The following is a 16,668-nucleotide window of genomic DNA, read 5'->3' as shown; positions in this document are numbered from 1 at the left end:
TTTATCTCTCTCTTGTTCATCTCTCACACAAACAACACAACACACACCCAAACATATACACACACCCATACATACAGTATACACACACCCATAACTTCGTTCAAAACGTATAATAATGCTTGACACTAAACAACAACCTACCCAGTTATCATGGTCATGCTTAAAGGAAGAGTGTTAAAGGAAACCCAGCAGCACTGTGCTGACCACAGGATCCCGTTCCCCCACATCGATTTCTGCCACGTGGAGAACGAGCCCATGGAAAGAGGTGTACGTCTTCGAGGACGAGGAGAACCCCAAAGCACCCATTGTGGTTCACTTCCCCATGGTCAATCTCACCTTCAGGGAGTTCAAAGCCCCAGGTGAGTAGGTGCAAACCCCGACCCCTCAGAAATTATCTTAAAAGTTAAAGGTCACACATTTAGCAGACTCCGGTTAATGGATTAAATTTAGTCTAGACTAAAAGAAAACTTTAATGAAGATATCAATGAAAAAAAAGCTTTTTGTCTAGGAGTAGGCTTAATGCATGTAGGCTACAAGAAGGCTTTGTAGGTCTAATGGCACTGAAGGAATTCCCCTTTTCGTAAATGTTCCACATGCTGGTTATCCATTTAATATGTTCCATTTTATGGTTTTCACATAGCCTATGTAAGCCCTTAGCATCTTTCATTCTCCACAATACGCCCATATTTAATGTACATTCTATTTTATGGTTTTCACATATGTAAGCCCTTAGCATCTTTCATTATCCACAATATGCCATGCCTGTGATTATTTCAGCTCATCGTTTCATATCCCAGGGGCCAGGATCTGTCACAGAATCCAGGCATTAACAGTCAATATTGTGATGTTTATAAATGCAATAATTAATGTCATATTGATAAAACAAATATGCTGCTAATAATGCAACTTGTTTATTATCCATCTTTTCGGTCATCCATTGTTCCATTTGAATGCTTTTGTGTGTGGTTATAGACTCACCACCACTTCACTCGTATTTAGAGTGTCATTTATTTTCCCAAATTAGTTAAAAAGCACAAAGTAATCAAATATACATTAATTTCACTATTATTAATACATAAAAAATATAATGATATTATATATTATATAGTATCAAGTTTTATAGACATTGTGATGATGTTTTAATTATTTTTGCCTCAATAATCCTGCGGTGAAAATCAGATTGTCATCAACCCTATACTTCCTGTTTGTTGTTGCGCTAAGGTGTCAGGCGCGAGGGGGCGGAGGAACTGATACAAGGGGACGTGGATGTCAACACCGAAGACTCGCCGTACGTCACTAGCAACCTGGCCTATCAGCCGGAGGACTTCCAGAAGCTGATGGATCTCATGCACTACAACATCCCGAACAACCGCGACACATTCCTGTCGGCTTTGCGTCGGGCGTTAGAGAGAGAGAGAGTCCACGAAGACGAGGACGAAGACCACTCCTGTCCCCAAATGGATCCCTCTTTGTTTTCATTTTGATTATTTGGAGCCAGACATAGTCTGTGAGAATATAGAATGATAAGCATGTTTTTATGGAGACCAAGGTGGGTTAAGCATACTGTATCTCATTTACTTTAATTGCATGTTTATACTCATGATATACTTATTCAAGCATGTTTATCGTGTACATGCATATGAAAAAAGAAAATTAAAAAAACAGAGGATTCACACTTACTTCACACAATACTACATGACATATGTTGTACTTGTGAAAAACAGTATGTTCTACTGAAAGGCTTTAAAATTAAAATGTTGCCCCCCATTGTGTCAGAAAATGTATTGCAATGACTCGAGCAAGAAGGGTCACACAAGAGGCAAAACTAAAGAGGGATACACGCTACACTAAAACACATCCATAAACAGTAAACAAAGGTAAAAGACACACACAATAACCCCCCCCCCCCTGAACCCCAGCTGCAATGCATTGTGGGAACCAATAGTGCTAGTCCAACACACCGAGGTTACAGTATCAATATATAAAAAATGCATACAAACTAAAAATTGGTTGACTACTCTTCATGTGTTTCTCTCGGGTGGTGTACATGTAGCATTTGCTTGCACATTAATAAAATATACTTCAAATAAACATTCACACTCGTGCTTGTGATTAGTGCTCATTTTTTTGCTAGTGATATAATTGTTGTTTGGAAAAGGTGTCGAGCCACTCCTCCCATGGCTATTTGAACTGATGCTCCTTCGCTATGCTGCTGCTCAGAGACACCTCTTGCCAGCTGGGAGTGAAGTGAAGGGTGGGGTAGTGTTCGTCATGTTGAACGCTGACATGGGGGCCAGGGGTCATCTTGAAGCATGCAGGGTCAGAGATGGTTGCTACGGTGCTGCAGTAAACATTACTAGTGCATTGCTGGTGAGGAGAGATCACATACAGTATATTGTCTGAAGTGAGGTGTGGCCTGTACTTGATTTGTTGCTGGTTCTACCTTGGATATGTTACTCTGATATCTTTGTACGCTTTTCTTCTTAATTCATTGGTAGCCTACTACTTTACAATGAGGATTCCCTTATAAAGAGTTGACAACCACTTATAATTTTGTTATTAAAGTATTATTATAGGGGAAAAAAAACATACTTATCCTGTGAAGCCTTTAAAAAGTAGCATTACAGTGGCTAGTCAAATAACAAGAACTAGAATAACCTCTAAAAGCCATCATTACATGTCATAGAACAGATAAGTAACTCTGGTTTACAGGCTTATGTATGAAAGGAATGATAGTAATATATGATATATCAAATACGTATGTTATGTTCAATGCTAAATGATTTCAAATACCTTGACATCCGCTTTAATCACGCTGTCCTCATTTACAATCGCCGTCTTCCTCCTGTTTAAGGACGCCCACAAAAAGACAGCAATAATGTGTGAGGTGGTGACATTAAAATCACTCGATAGAAGAGAATCTACTTCTTTTGGATGTGTTATTTTATTTTTGTTGAGATGGACAAATTGATTAAGTGCTTCTGATTGGCACTCACAACCAGCACGTAACGACCACAGTTGCCAAAACCAGGAGTGCCAAGATGGGTACAATGATAATCGCTGTGAGTTCCCCTTTGGTCCACTGGGATGACACTATTAGGGAGAAAAGGGAGGCATAAGAACCATGACACCAACTTGGAAAGACGGGAATTGTGCTTGGCCAAGAAATTAATACACGCGTCCATAGTGTTCACCCAGCAAACAATTTTCGATTCAGGGAACGTTCTGCGGACGTTTGCTGAAGGATGTGGGAACGTTCGCTGCTAACGTTCCCTCGCGTTCATTCAGGGGCTCGTTTCTAGAAAGCGTTGTTTGCTAACTTGCGTCGCAACCTTGGTAGTTCGCTCCATCGTTCTTGGATTTGGTGTTCCTAGAAAAGGTCGTTCGAACTCTCAATCGCAAACAAGGACGCAAAGTTTGGTCGTTTGAACTACTGCCTGGGCAGTCGCACTTGTGTCGTTCCTTGGTAGTTCCATTTGGTGTCCTGAGCGCCTAACCAAAAAATCACAACCGCCTAACCAAAAATTCCGAAGTGGATGTTTATTTCGTGACTCAATGATTTATCTATCCTTTATCTTAATTTTGATTAAGAGACTGACTCCCCTACTTGGCTCATTCTTGCTATTTATGTTAATAATGTTAATTCGGCTTGCTTTTTGTTAGGCTAGTATTATAATCTTCAGACTCTTAAAACCAGCATAGTGATACATGTTGTAGTGGCTAAAGCAGGTGACTTGTTATCCCAGCGTTGTAGGTTCGATTTTCTTGTGATGTGAGATTATTCTCTTGCTTCTCGCTACCTGCAGGTGAACTAGTGTGACACGTAGATTCAATTGTTTTGACTGATGTCTTGTACCTATTGGTCTCTCGATGTAGAGTAACTATATACATAAATATGTATGGTCAAAACATGTCAAACATAGCCTATGGTGAAAAGAAGAGACAGGATGCGAACTCCACCCGAGCACGCAGTGCACTGATGCGCTACCCTTAAGCCAGGAGCCAGTTGAGACAATTAGCGATACCCAGAAATTCGTCCAGGCTATATATTTTTTCCAACATAGATATTTAACACAAATAATGACTCATATTGTTCGGTTTAAGTTAACTGTTTTATATGCTTGCAATAGGTTTAGGTTTTTGCTGATGGCAATGGCAATGCCAGTCGGTTTAAATTTGAAAAATGTCGACATAGGCCGTGACAGAAAATTTCTAGGAGGTGGGGTATTACGTTGCCACTGTTTCCACCAATGATATGTATCGCTGCATCATCAACAACGTCGTTGGAACTACGGTGTTCGAACGTCGGAGGTAGCGAATTGCGACGCAGGTAGGCCCTACGATCATAGATATAGAATGGCTAGATGTCTCGTCCGCGCTTCTTGCCAATGGAGGTCAACGTCCGCACCTCGCGGCCATCTTGCCACAGTCAGCTCGCTAACTCATAACATTGTGTTTCAGTGGTGCACTGTAATGACAGGTAGTGACCTGAAGATGTCATTGTTATAGCATGGGGGCATTGTTCTGCCTTTAGTAGAAGAAGAGCCATCGGGTACCACAGAGCCCACCAGATAGCTTGTCTGTGACAAGATTGCCGCAGGTGATGCCGTTGGAGACTCCGCCATAAGACATCTATCCATTCTAGATATATCTATGCCTACGATGCTTTCTGGAAACAGGTGTAACAATGTCGTTGTTTGGTCGCAAGTTGCGTCGTACCATGGTGGTTGAGTAACGTCGTTGCTAACTTTTCTAGAAACGACCCCCAGGAAAGTTTTCTTGACAGCGCCGGTGTTCCAGTTTAGATGGTGAGCAGTTGTGATATTTGCATAAAATCCGTGAATATTCAACAACACTCTGCCTACTTGTTAACAGCTTTGCTCTGCCTCCGCCCCTCGAGTGCCGGGAGATTCACATTTTCACAAGCCCACAGTGGCGAAAACACGCGGAAATCACCGGTTCATGTATAATGCATGTCCGCTTAAGCATTATCCACACAAAATGCTCTGCAAACTGCAAAGTGTCAAAGTAAAACAACAAAGGTTTTGTTGGGTTTCGAACATGAGTCTCGCGGAGGCAAAATGTACATTGCATCAGCACTACCACTACACCACAGAAAGACGAGCAGTCACTTCAATGCCATCATCAACCATCATTAATCTATAGTGCTAGTCTACTAGCTAGCTACCTAGCTACTGATATCCTGTCCATGTTAACTGGTGACATGACACCGAATGCAAGCCTTGAATAATGCAGATTAATTTTGCCTCACATACCAAAACAGTTACAACAAACTGCATGCATGACCCCACTTCAGACGTTTTTTTGTGGTCAGATCATACATCGTGATTATAATGCGCAAAAATAATGATCACGTGTGGGCCTCGAACTGCTCACTAAAATGGCAAGCTAGCAGTAGGCCACCCTGCTAACCAGTTGCACCACTGGTTATTTTGCATCTCTATGATAGCATGGTGTTCCTATTAAATGAATGGGTACGCCTATGTTGTCTTGTGACAGCTTATTTGTCAATCGATCAAGATATTTATTATAGCAAACACATGTAGGCTACGTGAATGTTTCGCAACAGGCTGCTGAACAAGCAGTAGGTTAAACTATTTTCTAATTGAGGCTATGTGGGAATCTGAAACAGCATCACCTGTCATTAAACTCTCTCGGTAGCTACATCAAAGTTTTGTAATCCATAAATATGCTACCATGATTACCATTTTCTGTCGTCAAATTAGGACCAACAAATTAAATGATGTTTTATAAACAAAGTTCGGGTGGAGCCTTCAGGATGATTGACAGCAATTAACTCACCCACTGCCGCCACAGGGTAGGCCTATTTAAGCCGACCTCCTTTTCCATCCGTCCTGCGCTCCGGCGTTCAAGAAATCATTCAGTCTGCGTATTGTTTGCATTGACAAGACAGCTCTCATGGAACTGGAAATCCACGCCTCTTCCAGCGATCTGGAGGACAACTTCGTCCCGCCAACACCCGACACCCAGGGCCCTCCGCCGGGCGAAAATAATCTTATTCGTTCCCCTCGCCGCCAGCGTAGGGAATCCAGGACACAGGGTCGCAGAAGGTGCTCCTCTCCTGCCCCCGTGCGGGGCAGCATTTCCCCCTCAGCAGCCTCAACTTCGCTGGCAGCACCAGGACCCAGCGCCAGCAAACCATTGACCCTACCCACTGGACAGTGGCTCGCATCCGCAGCACTCTCCATTCCCGTGGCATCGCGTTCCGTAGGTCGGATAGGAAGTTCCATCTCCTCCGCCTTCTAACGCAGTCGGATAACCCGGTCTTTTCGCCCTCCCGCTCCCTCACTTCGTTTTCCTCCCCAGATCAGGAAGCAAGCTGCTCCTTCTGGCTCCCGACGCGGTTCCTTCCACCGGCCATTCAGCCGGACGAAGCACACACCACCAGCCACCTCGCGAACCGGGCACGCCGACAGCACTTTCCGGCACCACACGCTTCAGAGCGTATCATTCCGCTGCTTCAGCCACAGCCACTGCCACGTCAGCGGCTCAGGCCCATTCCCGCCGCATCTCCGCCGTATTTCCGGGTCCAACCCCACCTCTCCAGACGGCCCCGGTAGCGACAGCGTCGCTACTCCCCCCACCCCTTCTTTCCCTCCCCCATCCACCTCCCCTAGCCAGGACTCGGTCCAGGCCTACCCCACCTCCAGTCGTTCCGACGACTGCTCCCACCCTCCCCTTTCCATTCCGGGAGCCACGTCTGTACAGCACGCCTCAACTCACGAAGCGTCAGCTCGAAGAGTCACCTCGCTAGCTCCCCATCTCTCTTATGAGTTAGCGAGCACCTGGTCTCAGCCGGCGCCGATAGCGACAGCGTCGCTACTCCCCCCTAACCCTCTTTCCTTCCCCGTCCCACTTCCCGCGACCCTGTCCCAGGTTGCTCCCCTTCCAGTCGCGCCAGCGACCGCTCCCTCCCTCCCCTCTTTTCTCCCTTTCCATCTCTTCCCCGGCTCCGCGCTAGACCAGCCCGCAGCAGCGGGTCATCAGCACTCAGCGGTGCCGGTTCCACGGCGATCCCTGTTCGGCAGCAAAACTATTCTTTAGGCACAGCACAGGCCCTGCCACCGCCTCCCCTCACGCTGCAGCATTGAACCACCACCACCCGTCACAGCGTCCACCAGGAACCTCATTTTGTCAGGTGCAGACGTAGACCTTTCTACCATTCTTCCCTCCCTTCCTATTCCCTCTCATAACCGGGATTTAGTTGCGGCGAACTGGTTTTGTCTTAAAAACATTCTGGCCCAGCATCAAAAATGCTGTCATTCCCAGAGTTCACCGTAGCTTTTACCAACTACACAGAAGTCGTCTGTTTCGTGTTCCCCAGTCGACGCAAAGAGCTAAATGACTACCCGGCCAACATCGCCGGCCTAGCCGTATCCTACGGGGGAGCCCATTTTTATACGTAGGCTACCACCGGCTGTTTTCAGCAAAATGCGCTGCCAGAGTCGGCCTCTGGAACCAAAACCCCTACTGGGTCGCGCTCGATATGGAGCTCCATAACCGCGTTTTCCTAGGACTTAAGCCATCTTGTCCCCTCTGCAATAGCCCCAGTCACGGCGCGGTCGAGTGTCCACTAGTCAACTCATTTCCCAGGGCCGCCCTTTCATCTCGCATCTCCTAAACTGCGCTCAGCAACCCCATCTCTCGAAGACGTCGTTTCTCTAGATGCCCAGTGTCTGGCCGATATCAAACTCTGGAGGACGTTTTAGACGAATGGAATGGTCTGTGCATGTTCTACGACGACTGCCAATCATCTACAGAAGAGCTCCAGTTGTACACCGACGCAGCCCCCTCAACAGGCTTCGGAGGCTTTTTCAAAGGGCGCTGGTTTGCATCCCCGTGGCCACTAGAGTTCAGAGAGCTAACAACTGGAAACGAATCACAGCCGTGTTCGAACTCTACCCGTAGCCATCACGGCCCTACCTGGGGAATGAGTGGACCTCAAGAGTGTGCTAATCCACAGTGACAACGGCCGTGGTGCACGTCATTAATAACTTTCGAGCTCAAAATCGCCCTGCGCTTTCCCCTCTTATTAGGCGTCTAATCTGGATAGCAGCCAGCTACCAGCTTATTATAAGAGCCGCGCACGTCCCTGGTTGCCACAATGGAATTGCTGACTCTCTCTCTCGTCTTAAATTCCAGAGATTCAGAAGCTTCGGCTCCAGAGGCGGACCACCCACTCCCCAGCTCCCATCTCCCCCACCCCTCAGCTATTTTCAGCCCATCCGCCATCTAGCCTTCAAGCCCTGCAAACCACCCCTCCCCAGCTTTTCAAGCCCTGATCAAAGTCTCTTCCATTAGACCATCTTCCTACAAACCCCCCGCGGCTCCTTCTCTGATAAAATAGGCTTGTTAATTAAAGGTATCCGTGGGCCCCCCCAAGACTCAGCTATCTTCAGCCCATTCATGTCACCGCCGATTCCACCTCCGTTTCTACCACCAGCCCTTCAAGCCCTCTCTTCATTCCCGATGTCGCGGCGTGCCAGGACCATGCAAGTCCCATTACAATCAAACAGAGTAAAACCGATCAGTCCCGAAAAAGGACACTCCATATCCATTTAACTCCACCTCAGATCTTCAGCCTTTCCAATACCTATCTCACTACATCTCATATCGGTCAGCTCAAGCTTCGTCTACTAGCCCGCTCTTCGTGTCAGACGAAGGGCTACCCATCACTCGCCACAGATTCCAGACACTCTTAAAAACCATTCTAGTCAAATCTGGTTTTCCCGCGGATCGCTACTCCGCACACTCCTTCAGGATAGGAGCTGCCACAACAGCTGCGCCAACGGCTTATCGAGCAACAAATTAAAATACTGGGCGTTGGTCCTCGGATGCCTACCAGTCTTACATCCGCTCCAATCTAGCCCATTTAATGACTTCGCTCAGCAAGCACTTATGTAGTTGGTAGCGGCCTTTCTCTGTGATCTTTTGGGGTGCAAGCGGTCATCACTCTATCGCGATATCCGCTCCAGGCACTCCAGGACCAAGGACAGCTACCTTGCCAAACACGCACTTCTCCCATACATTCTAGTCTAGCTGAAGCAATCATATAGAAGGGCAGTGAAATGATGTTTTATAAACAAGTTCAGGTGGAGCCTTCAGGATGATTGACAACAATTAACACCCACTGCGCCGCAGGGTAGGCCTATTTAAGCCGACCTCCTTTTTCCATTAAGTCACACGCCCTCCGGCGTTCGCCCGAAATCATCCCCCTCCTCCCCTACTCCTCCATTTCACCAATTGCCCTGTTACTCATCCTCCTTACACAGGGGGTGCAAGCAATCATCGCTTTATCGCGATATCCGCTCCAGGCACTCAGGACCACGGACAGCTACCTTGCCAAACAAACACTTCTCCCATTTTATTCTAGTCTCAATCATATAGAAGAAAAAAAAAAAAAGTTCATTCATGATCACTTCAAATCACAGCTCACTGCATAACTTCACGAGGCTAAGATAACAATAGGTTCTGATAACTTTTGCACATGACTGTGTTTTTTTAGTATTAACCCCAAAACGGAATAAAGTGTTAGTGGGGATGTCAGTTTGTTGTACATCAGTTAGGTTTTGGTATGTGAGGCAAAGATGAACCTACTTTGTTGTTTTGAGGCTTGCATATGCCCATGTTAAATTGTGATAGCACCAGTTAACATGGGCGTATATTTCTCACATGTTAACCTGTGTTAACTTTGACTAAAAGTGCAATATATACATACAAATCCTGCATTGATTTCAATGGCTTGTATTGTAGTGGTATAGACCATAGAAGCTAACCCGATCCTCTTTCTTGTCCATGCGTGGTTCGAATCCCAGCTAGATCGCTAGTTTTATTTTTTTTTTCCATTCATTCAGTATGTGTCATATTTATGGATAATGCTTAAACGGACATGTATTAGACATACACTGGTGATGTTTTCACTTGCAAACACTTTGTGAAAATGTAGCCTAAACCTGCACTATCGGAGGCAGAGCAGATTAAGAAGTAGGCAGGGTCTTGTTGAATATTCACTGATTTTATGCAAATATCACCAGTTAAACTGCTCACCATCTAAACTGGAACACCGGGAACGTTTGCGGAACGTTCTTTGAAACATGTTTAAAACTCGAGCAGTAGACCTAAACCATTTTCAATGTGCATATCCCGTCATTATTATTCAAAACACCAGCAAAAAAAGGCTAAACTGTTTCACTGTTTAAAATCAAAACAATAATAAACGAGGCAACTGACTTTCAATGCATGCTGGGAACTATAAAGCTAAATTAAGTGTTGCAGCCTCAACATGAAAGACGCTTCCAAATCAGCACAGGTCCGGTGCTTTATTGAATCCGTGGTCGAACCAGAAGGAGACCTAAAAGTATAATGCTAGCCTATCTTTGGTTGAAAAAGCTAAAGGTTTACCGTTGCCAGGCAACCCCCACGACCAGTCTCTCTCTCTCTCTCTCTCACACACACACACACACACACACACACACACACAGGCATGTTAGGCAAAATCAGCTCCATATGACATGATGACAGATCTACTCTACTGATTATACAAAAAATCGAACTTAATTAGTCCTTCAGGGAATGTTCCCACTTCCCAAAAGGTTCCCTGACAGTTGTATAAAACTATAGGGTACCTTTAGAGAACATTCTGGGAACATCAGTTAAAGGATCAAAAAATATCCTTAATATAACCATCAGGGAATGTCTCCAAAAGGTTCCCTGACAGTTGCACAGAACTATACCTTTAGGAAACGTTCTGGGAACGTCAGTTTAAGGATAAAAATGTATCCTTAATATAACCATCTGGCAACGCTCCCTAAAGTGTTCCTGACTGTTGCACAAAAACAGCTGTAAGGGGATGTTCTGAGAACATTCTCTGAAGGCTACAACACAATAACTTTAGGGAATGTTCCCGAAACTTGGACACCTCAACTGCACCCTCGTCTTCCCATTTAGACCAACCTGCTAAAGTTAATTCCATTGTCGTAGAGTTCTGAGATCCAACTTCATTCTTCGCCTCACAGAAATAATGTCCACCATCTTCAAGAGCCACAGTGAAGTGTATGGTCTTCCCAGCACCCATGCGGAATGTTCCAAGTCCATTCTGTCTGTACCAGGTGTAGTCATGCACAGGTGGGTAGGCATCGCTGCTGCAGGTCAGAATCACAAAACTTCCCTCCGACACTTCAGATGTGTGAATGATTGATGCTATGGTGTTCTTTGGAGCAACTGTGCAGAACAATTACAAAGATATACTTTAGGTTTTATTTTTTATAAAAACTGTTTTCTGATATAGTTCATAGATCTGAGTCATAACTCAATCTTACTTGTATATAATAACAAAAGTTATGCAAACACCAAATAGTTTTAATGTTGTTAAGGAGGTGAGACTCATTTAATTATTTCACAGACTCATACAACTATATGTTCTTTAAGTTCTTTACATTATGAAATCAGACTGCTGCCCACTTCACAAAGATTAGTTGTAGACTAAACATGAATATACTGCATTCACATTTGTCATCATTTATAAATTTATCATATAGAGGCAACGGAGGACACAGCAATCAGGAGCTAAAGGAATGCAGGATGCGGTAAACTGTGACCAGGCCATCTTGTGCCTGATAATAACACCTAGATGTAAGTTGCTGTGAACATCTGGGGACCCCTCAGCCACCAACATCCAAAAGGAGGTCTATGGAAGGAGTCCCTATCCCTATAGCCAATCAGCACTAAATTTGTCTAAAAGCAACGAAAAGCTGTCTCACTAGACATGACTTTGGATTAAACTAAACACTAAACTAGCTTATGGAAGCTTGCAGGCTAACGGTAGAAAGTTGTTTAGCAGGCAACGGCACATATACATAGACAGTAAAATATATGGACAGAGTCATCATGTAGACGTCAGTCGAGACGAGTGAAGCAAAATTTCAACCACTTCCTGTTGGTCGACGAGGCTTTCTGCGTAGGCTCAGGGGACGTAGATGTACTGTAACCTAGGCACGTAGTCTGACTCGTGTAACTCTTGTGATAGCTGCACCGGAGAGATTGGGTTAACATAGGCCCTTACTTTATTACCACCACGTCTACATTTACTTTTCTTAAATGTCCTAGTTGTTCGTAGATAAATGTGATTTTATATAAACAGCACTCCACATTCATAGCCTACTGTAAATCCATCAAAACTTTGCTGATATGTTGTGGTCCGATGCTTTCGTTCTTATTCAGAGAATACAGTTATTTTGCTCTGTGCGACGCTTTAACCCACTCTGGTCGCATGCTCATTACGTAAATTACATCATGATAGCATTGTTTTCAGAAAAAGTTTATTATTCAGCCGTAAAGTCAGTTACGAGGTTACGACGCCAATCACACAATGAAGTATTTCTCCGGAAATAGAAAAGGTTCATATAAAGGCTTAAAACGCTTCAGTTGTAACGCTAATTGATGTCAAAGTGGCACCAAAATGAACAGGTTTCAATGGAATGGCTAGCTGGAAGTGGTCTCCTATTAGCCTCAGATCTGCCCATGCATATAGCCTTCACTAGGCTACATCCCTGGTTGGCAGGTATGATTTACAGTAAAATGCTGTATAATTAAAATTGTGACAGTGCATTAACTTCCTTTATTACAACCATGTAACAGTAAACATAGGAAATTAGTATTCTGTGAAGACCAGATTCAACATCCAGATGGGGCTTTTATATTGTCACTGGGGACTTCAACCATTGCAACCTAAAAACTCTACAACTTAAATTTCACCAAAATGTCTCATGCTCCACTAGAGACAATAAAATCTTGGACCATGTCTACACGAATGTGCCTGGTGCCACTCCAGTTGTACAACGACCCAACCTGTAAGAAATCGAAACGACGCGAGTACTCGTTCATTCAACTTTTGACCTATAATCCATATTGAGCTTGCAGGAACCACAATCAAACCTTCGATTTTTCAATGACAACAAGGTGAAGGAGACAAATTTAGCCGTCTAGCTCCATAGACCCCCATTGTTTTTGCACTTAATCGTGATCGCCCCTAGCGGAAGTGCAACAGATTGCAGGTACAATGGAGTTAATAGGGAGTGATCCGGCTCTCCGTAAACGGGCTCTGATGGCGTTCTAGGCTAAACAACTGCCGTCTCGCTATCTGGAAAAATAATGTTGGTCACCGCTATTTACAGATTTACGGCTCCCATTTGACTTCCATTCAACACATGTAAACAAAATGTAGTTTAATGTTGAATGTCACTGTACGTTTTGGAGTAATTATGACCACCGCGCAGCAAAGCGGCGGTCATATAGGTTTAGTCAGATTATTATTATTTTATAAACCACTTCCTAATACTATAATTTATGATTAACTCAGGAGTTACAAGTCGTTAGTTAATGATATTTTGTGAGCTCATCTAAAGTGAGGACGTTTTATGCCTTGCAACACATTTACAAATGAGTTATAAAGTTTACATTTGCATTTATTAATTTAGCAGGCACTTTCATCCAAATCGACATGTCAATGAGAGTAAAGAGCAAGGCCACATTGGTGGACGCCGGGGCTTGAACGCCCAATTTATGGGTTACAGTGATATTACATCAGTCAATTCAAAAATATAATATAGATATGCGTGTTTACTATGAACAAACCATTTTTAACTGTGTGTAAACATTATTTACAGATGAGTATTAATGTAGGAATAATGCTTTACAAACGAAGAATACAGCATTTAATAATAATTTACAGATGTTTAATAAATGCTTAACAGTGTGTAGTAGAAGAAAACAGAAACTCTCTTGTTTTGTTGTGGGTAAGGAGCTGGACTAGCATGCAGTAGCCTGAGAAGTTGGGGGTTCGATTCCAGGCTTTCACTGTTGTGTCAATGGCGTTTAATTTAATTGACATGTGTATGTTGCTTGTCTGCTAAATTAATTCATGTGAATGTAATCTTTACAACTCATTTGAAAATGTGTTGCAAGGCATAAAACATCCTCACTTTAGATAAGCTCACAAAATATAATTAATTTATAATATTTATAAAATATGTATCCTCACCCTAACTAATCATTAGTGCATGTGTATGTAACAACTGTTAAATAATGGAAATATTACTTAAATATTACATCAAAAATATTATTGCATAATTTATTAAGTATTAACAATAATTTATAAGGTAACACTTTACTTGACAGTATCGACATAAGAGTGACATGACACTGTCATTAACACATGACACTGTCATGACATATGAACCCTAACCTTAACCTCTGACCCTAACTCTAATCCTTACCCTAACCCTAAACCTATTCCTAATCCTAACCCTAATTTGTTATGACAAAAAACGATTGACACGTAATGACAGAAGCTTGTGATGTCGTGACTTGTTTGTGACATGTTCATGACAGTGTCATGCCACTCTTATGTCGATACTGTCAAGTAAAGTGTAACCATTTATAAAAATACTTTAGATATAGGCTTATTTACTATGATCAAACCATTTATCGTTTATCGTGCGCTGAAGGACTGTGCAGGGGAGCTTAAGGATGTCTTCACAGACATCTTTAACACTTCCCTGAAGCAAGCCATCGCCCCATCATGTTTCAAAGCTGCCACCATCATACCTGTGCCAAGAAAACTGCTCCATCCTGCTTCAATGACTATGCCCTGTGGCACTGACACCCATCATCATGAAGTGCTTTGAGCGCTTGTCATGTCACATATCAAAGCCATTCTCCCCCCACCCTGGACCCCTTCCAGTTTGCATACCGAGCCAAGCGGTCTACAGAGGATGCAATCTGCTCTGCCCTCCACCCAGCCCTCACCCACCTGGAAAAAAAAAAGAGACTCATATGTGAGATTGCTGTTTATAGACTTCCAGTTCTGCATTCAACACCATAATACCACAACAACTCATCTGCAAACTTGACAAACTGGGACTCAGTACCTACCTCTGCAACTGGCTACTGGATCTCCTCTGTCAGAGGCCCCAAGTAGTACGTGTTGGTTGGCAATACCTCAAGCAGCATCACACTGAGCTGGGGCCCCAAGGCTGCGTGCTCAGTCCGCTGCTCTTCACCCTGCTGACGATGACTGCACTGCAACCTACAGCAACAATCACATAGTGAAATTTGCTGACGACACAACTCTGGTGGGTCTCATCACCAAGGGCTTACTTAGACTCAATACAGGTTGGAGGTCGACCATCTGACCACGTGGTGCAGGGACAACAACCTCCCCTGCTGAACGTCAGCAAGACCAAAGAGATTGTTGTTGACTTCGAGAGGTCACACCCAACACCTGCCACTGACCATCGACGGTGCTGTGGTGGAGAGAGCGAGCAGCACCAAATTCCTGGGGTGCACATCAGTGAAGACCTCTCCTGACCACCAACACTGCATCACTGGCGAAGAGAGCTCAGCGCCTGTACTTCCTAAGCTGAAAACTCAGGCTGCAGCAAGTGCTCCACCAGCCATCATGACCACATTCTACCGAGGCACCATTGAGAGCATCCTTCCAGCTGTATCAGCTGTGTGGGGCGGAAGCTGCACTGAATACAACAGGAAAGCCCTGCAGCATAGTGAACACAGCTGGAAGGATCATTGGTGCTTCACTCCCCCCCCTGAAGGACATTTACACCACCCACCTCACCAAGAAGGCGCACCAAAATTGTGAGTGATGCAAGTCACCCGCCACAATCTGTTTGATCTACTGCCCTCTGGGAAGAGGTACAGAAGCCTGCGCCCCAAGACTACCAGATTCACTAACAGCTTCATACACCAAGCTGTAAGGATGCTGAACTCTCTCCCTCCTCTCCCCTCCACCCCCTCAGCTACATAACATCCTGGACATTGGACCCACAATGGTCACTTCTGCACTACTCCACCTGCACACCCTGAACACTTGCACACTTGTACACTTTACAACTTGGTGTTGTTGTCCTGAAAACACAACACTACTGCTGCTCTTACATAACTTGCACCACTATGCCACTTTCTTTATTACTTAGGTCAAACAGTATTTTATAGTATTTTACAGTATTTGCACTAGTATTTTATTGACTGTCTATGCACAATTTCAACAAAATTTTGCTGCTCTTATTTTTTCATTATTATTATATGTGCCCTCTTATTTACTATTTACTTACTTTTTGTTTACTTGAATGTTATGTTTGTCTGTGGACTTAAAATTGGTCAAATATGTCTTGTCTTCACCGTGGATAGTGAGAAACGTAATTTTGATCTCTTTGTATGTCTGGAACATGTGAAGAAATTGACAATAAAGCTGACTTTGACTTTGACTTTGACTTTGACTTTATAACTGTGTGTACAAATACTTTATTTATGAGAATTAACATAGAAGCAATGCTTTAGAAATGATGAACAAAGCATTTTGTAATAGTTTGTAACTGGTTTGAAATGGGAAAATGATTTGTGGTTCTTTCATTATTTATTAAGTATAAATCATGTACTTACAAACATATTTTTGGATAGGCTTATTTACTATGAACAAACCATTTATAACTGTGTGAACAAATGATTTACTGATGATAAATTATGTATGAACAATAAATTATTAATGATGAACAAACCATTTACTTATAAGCAACAAATGATGAATTGTGTGTAGTTATTATAAAGTGTTAC

At 43.7% G+C, this 16,668-nt stretch overlaps 3 protein-coding genes across 3 annotated transcripts in view; 1 reads left to right on the top strand and 2 right to left on the bottom strand.

The window, feature by feature from the left end:
- LOC125298155 (histone H3-like) overlaps positions 1-16,668 on the bottom strand; it is a 781,614-nt gene that overhangs the window by 69,097 nt on the left and 695,849 nt on the right. The window lies entirely within an intron of this gene.
- On the top strand, positions 29-1,767 carry LOC125298178 (cytosolic phospholipase A2 beta-like). Its single transcript, XM_048248895.1, has 2 exons — positions 29-359; positions 1,222-1,767. The coding sequence occupies exons 1-2, from the start codon at positions 323-325 to the stop codon at positions 1,482-1,484; spliced, it is 300 nt and encodes a 99-aa protein (XP_048104852.1). The 5' UTR covers positions 29-322; the 3' UTR covers positions 1,485-1,767.
- The window catches only part of LOC125298149 (B-cell receptor CD22-like), a 21,527-nt gene continuing 5,989 nt past the window's right edge, over positions 1,131-16,668 (bottom strand). The window contains exons 3-6 of the mRNA XM_048248857.1: positions 10,996-11,262; positions 2,997-3,093; positions 2,794-2,845; positions 1,131-2,367 (exon numbers count right to left, since the gene is read on the bottom strand). Coding sequence (XP_048104814.1) covers positions 2,182-2,367; positions 2,794-2,845; positions 2,997-3,093; positions 10,996-11,262 — 602 coding nt within the window. The 3' untranslated portion in view covers positions 1,131-2,181. The remainder of the gene's footprint in view (positions 2,368-2,793; positions 2,846-2,996; positions 3,094-10,995; positions 11,263-16,668) is intronic.

The sequence above is a fragment of the Alosa alosa genome, chromosome 7 (assembly GCF_017589495.1).
Source record: "Alosa alosa isolate M-15738 ecotype Scorff River chromosome 7, AALO_Geno_1.1, whole genome shotgun sequence".
Lineage (NCBI taxonomy): Eukaryota > Metazoa > Chordata > Actinopteri > Clupeiformes > Clupeidae > Alosa > Alosa alosa.
This window is presented reverse-complemented; position numbering and strand designations above follow the sequence as displayed.

Coding starts and splice junctions, on each gene's coding strand:
- LOC125298178 (XM_048248895.1), top strand. CDS start 323: ATGGTCAATCTCACCTTCAGGGAGTTCAAAGCCCCAG. Junction 360..1,221: donor CAGGGAGTTCAAAGCCCCAG/GTGAGTAGGTGC, acceptor TGTTGCGCTAAG/GTGTCAGGCGCGAGGGGGCG.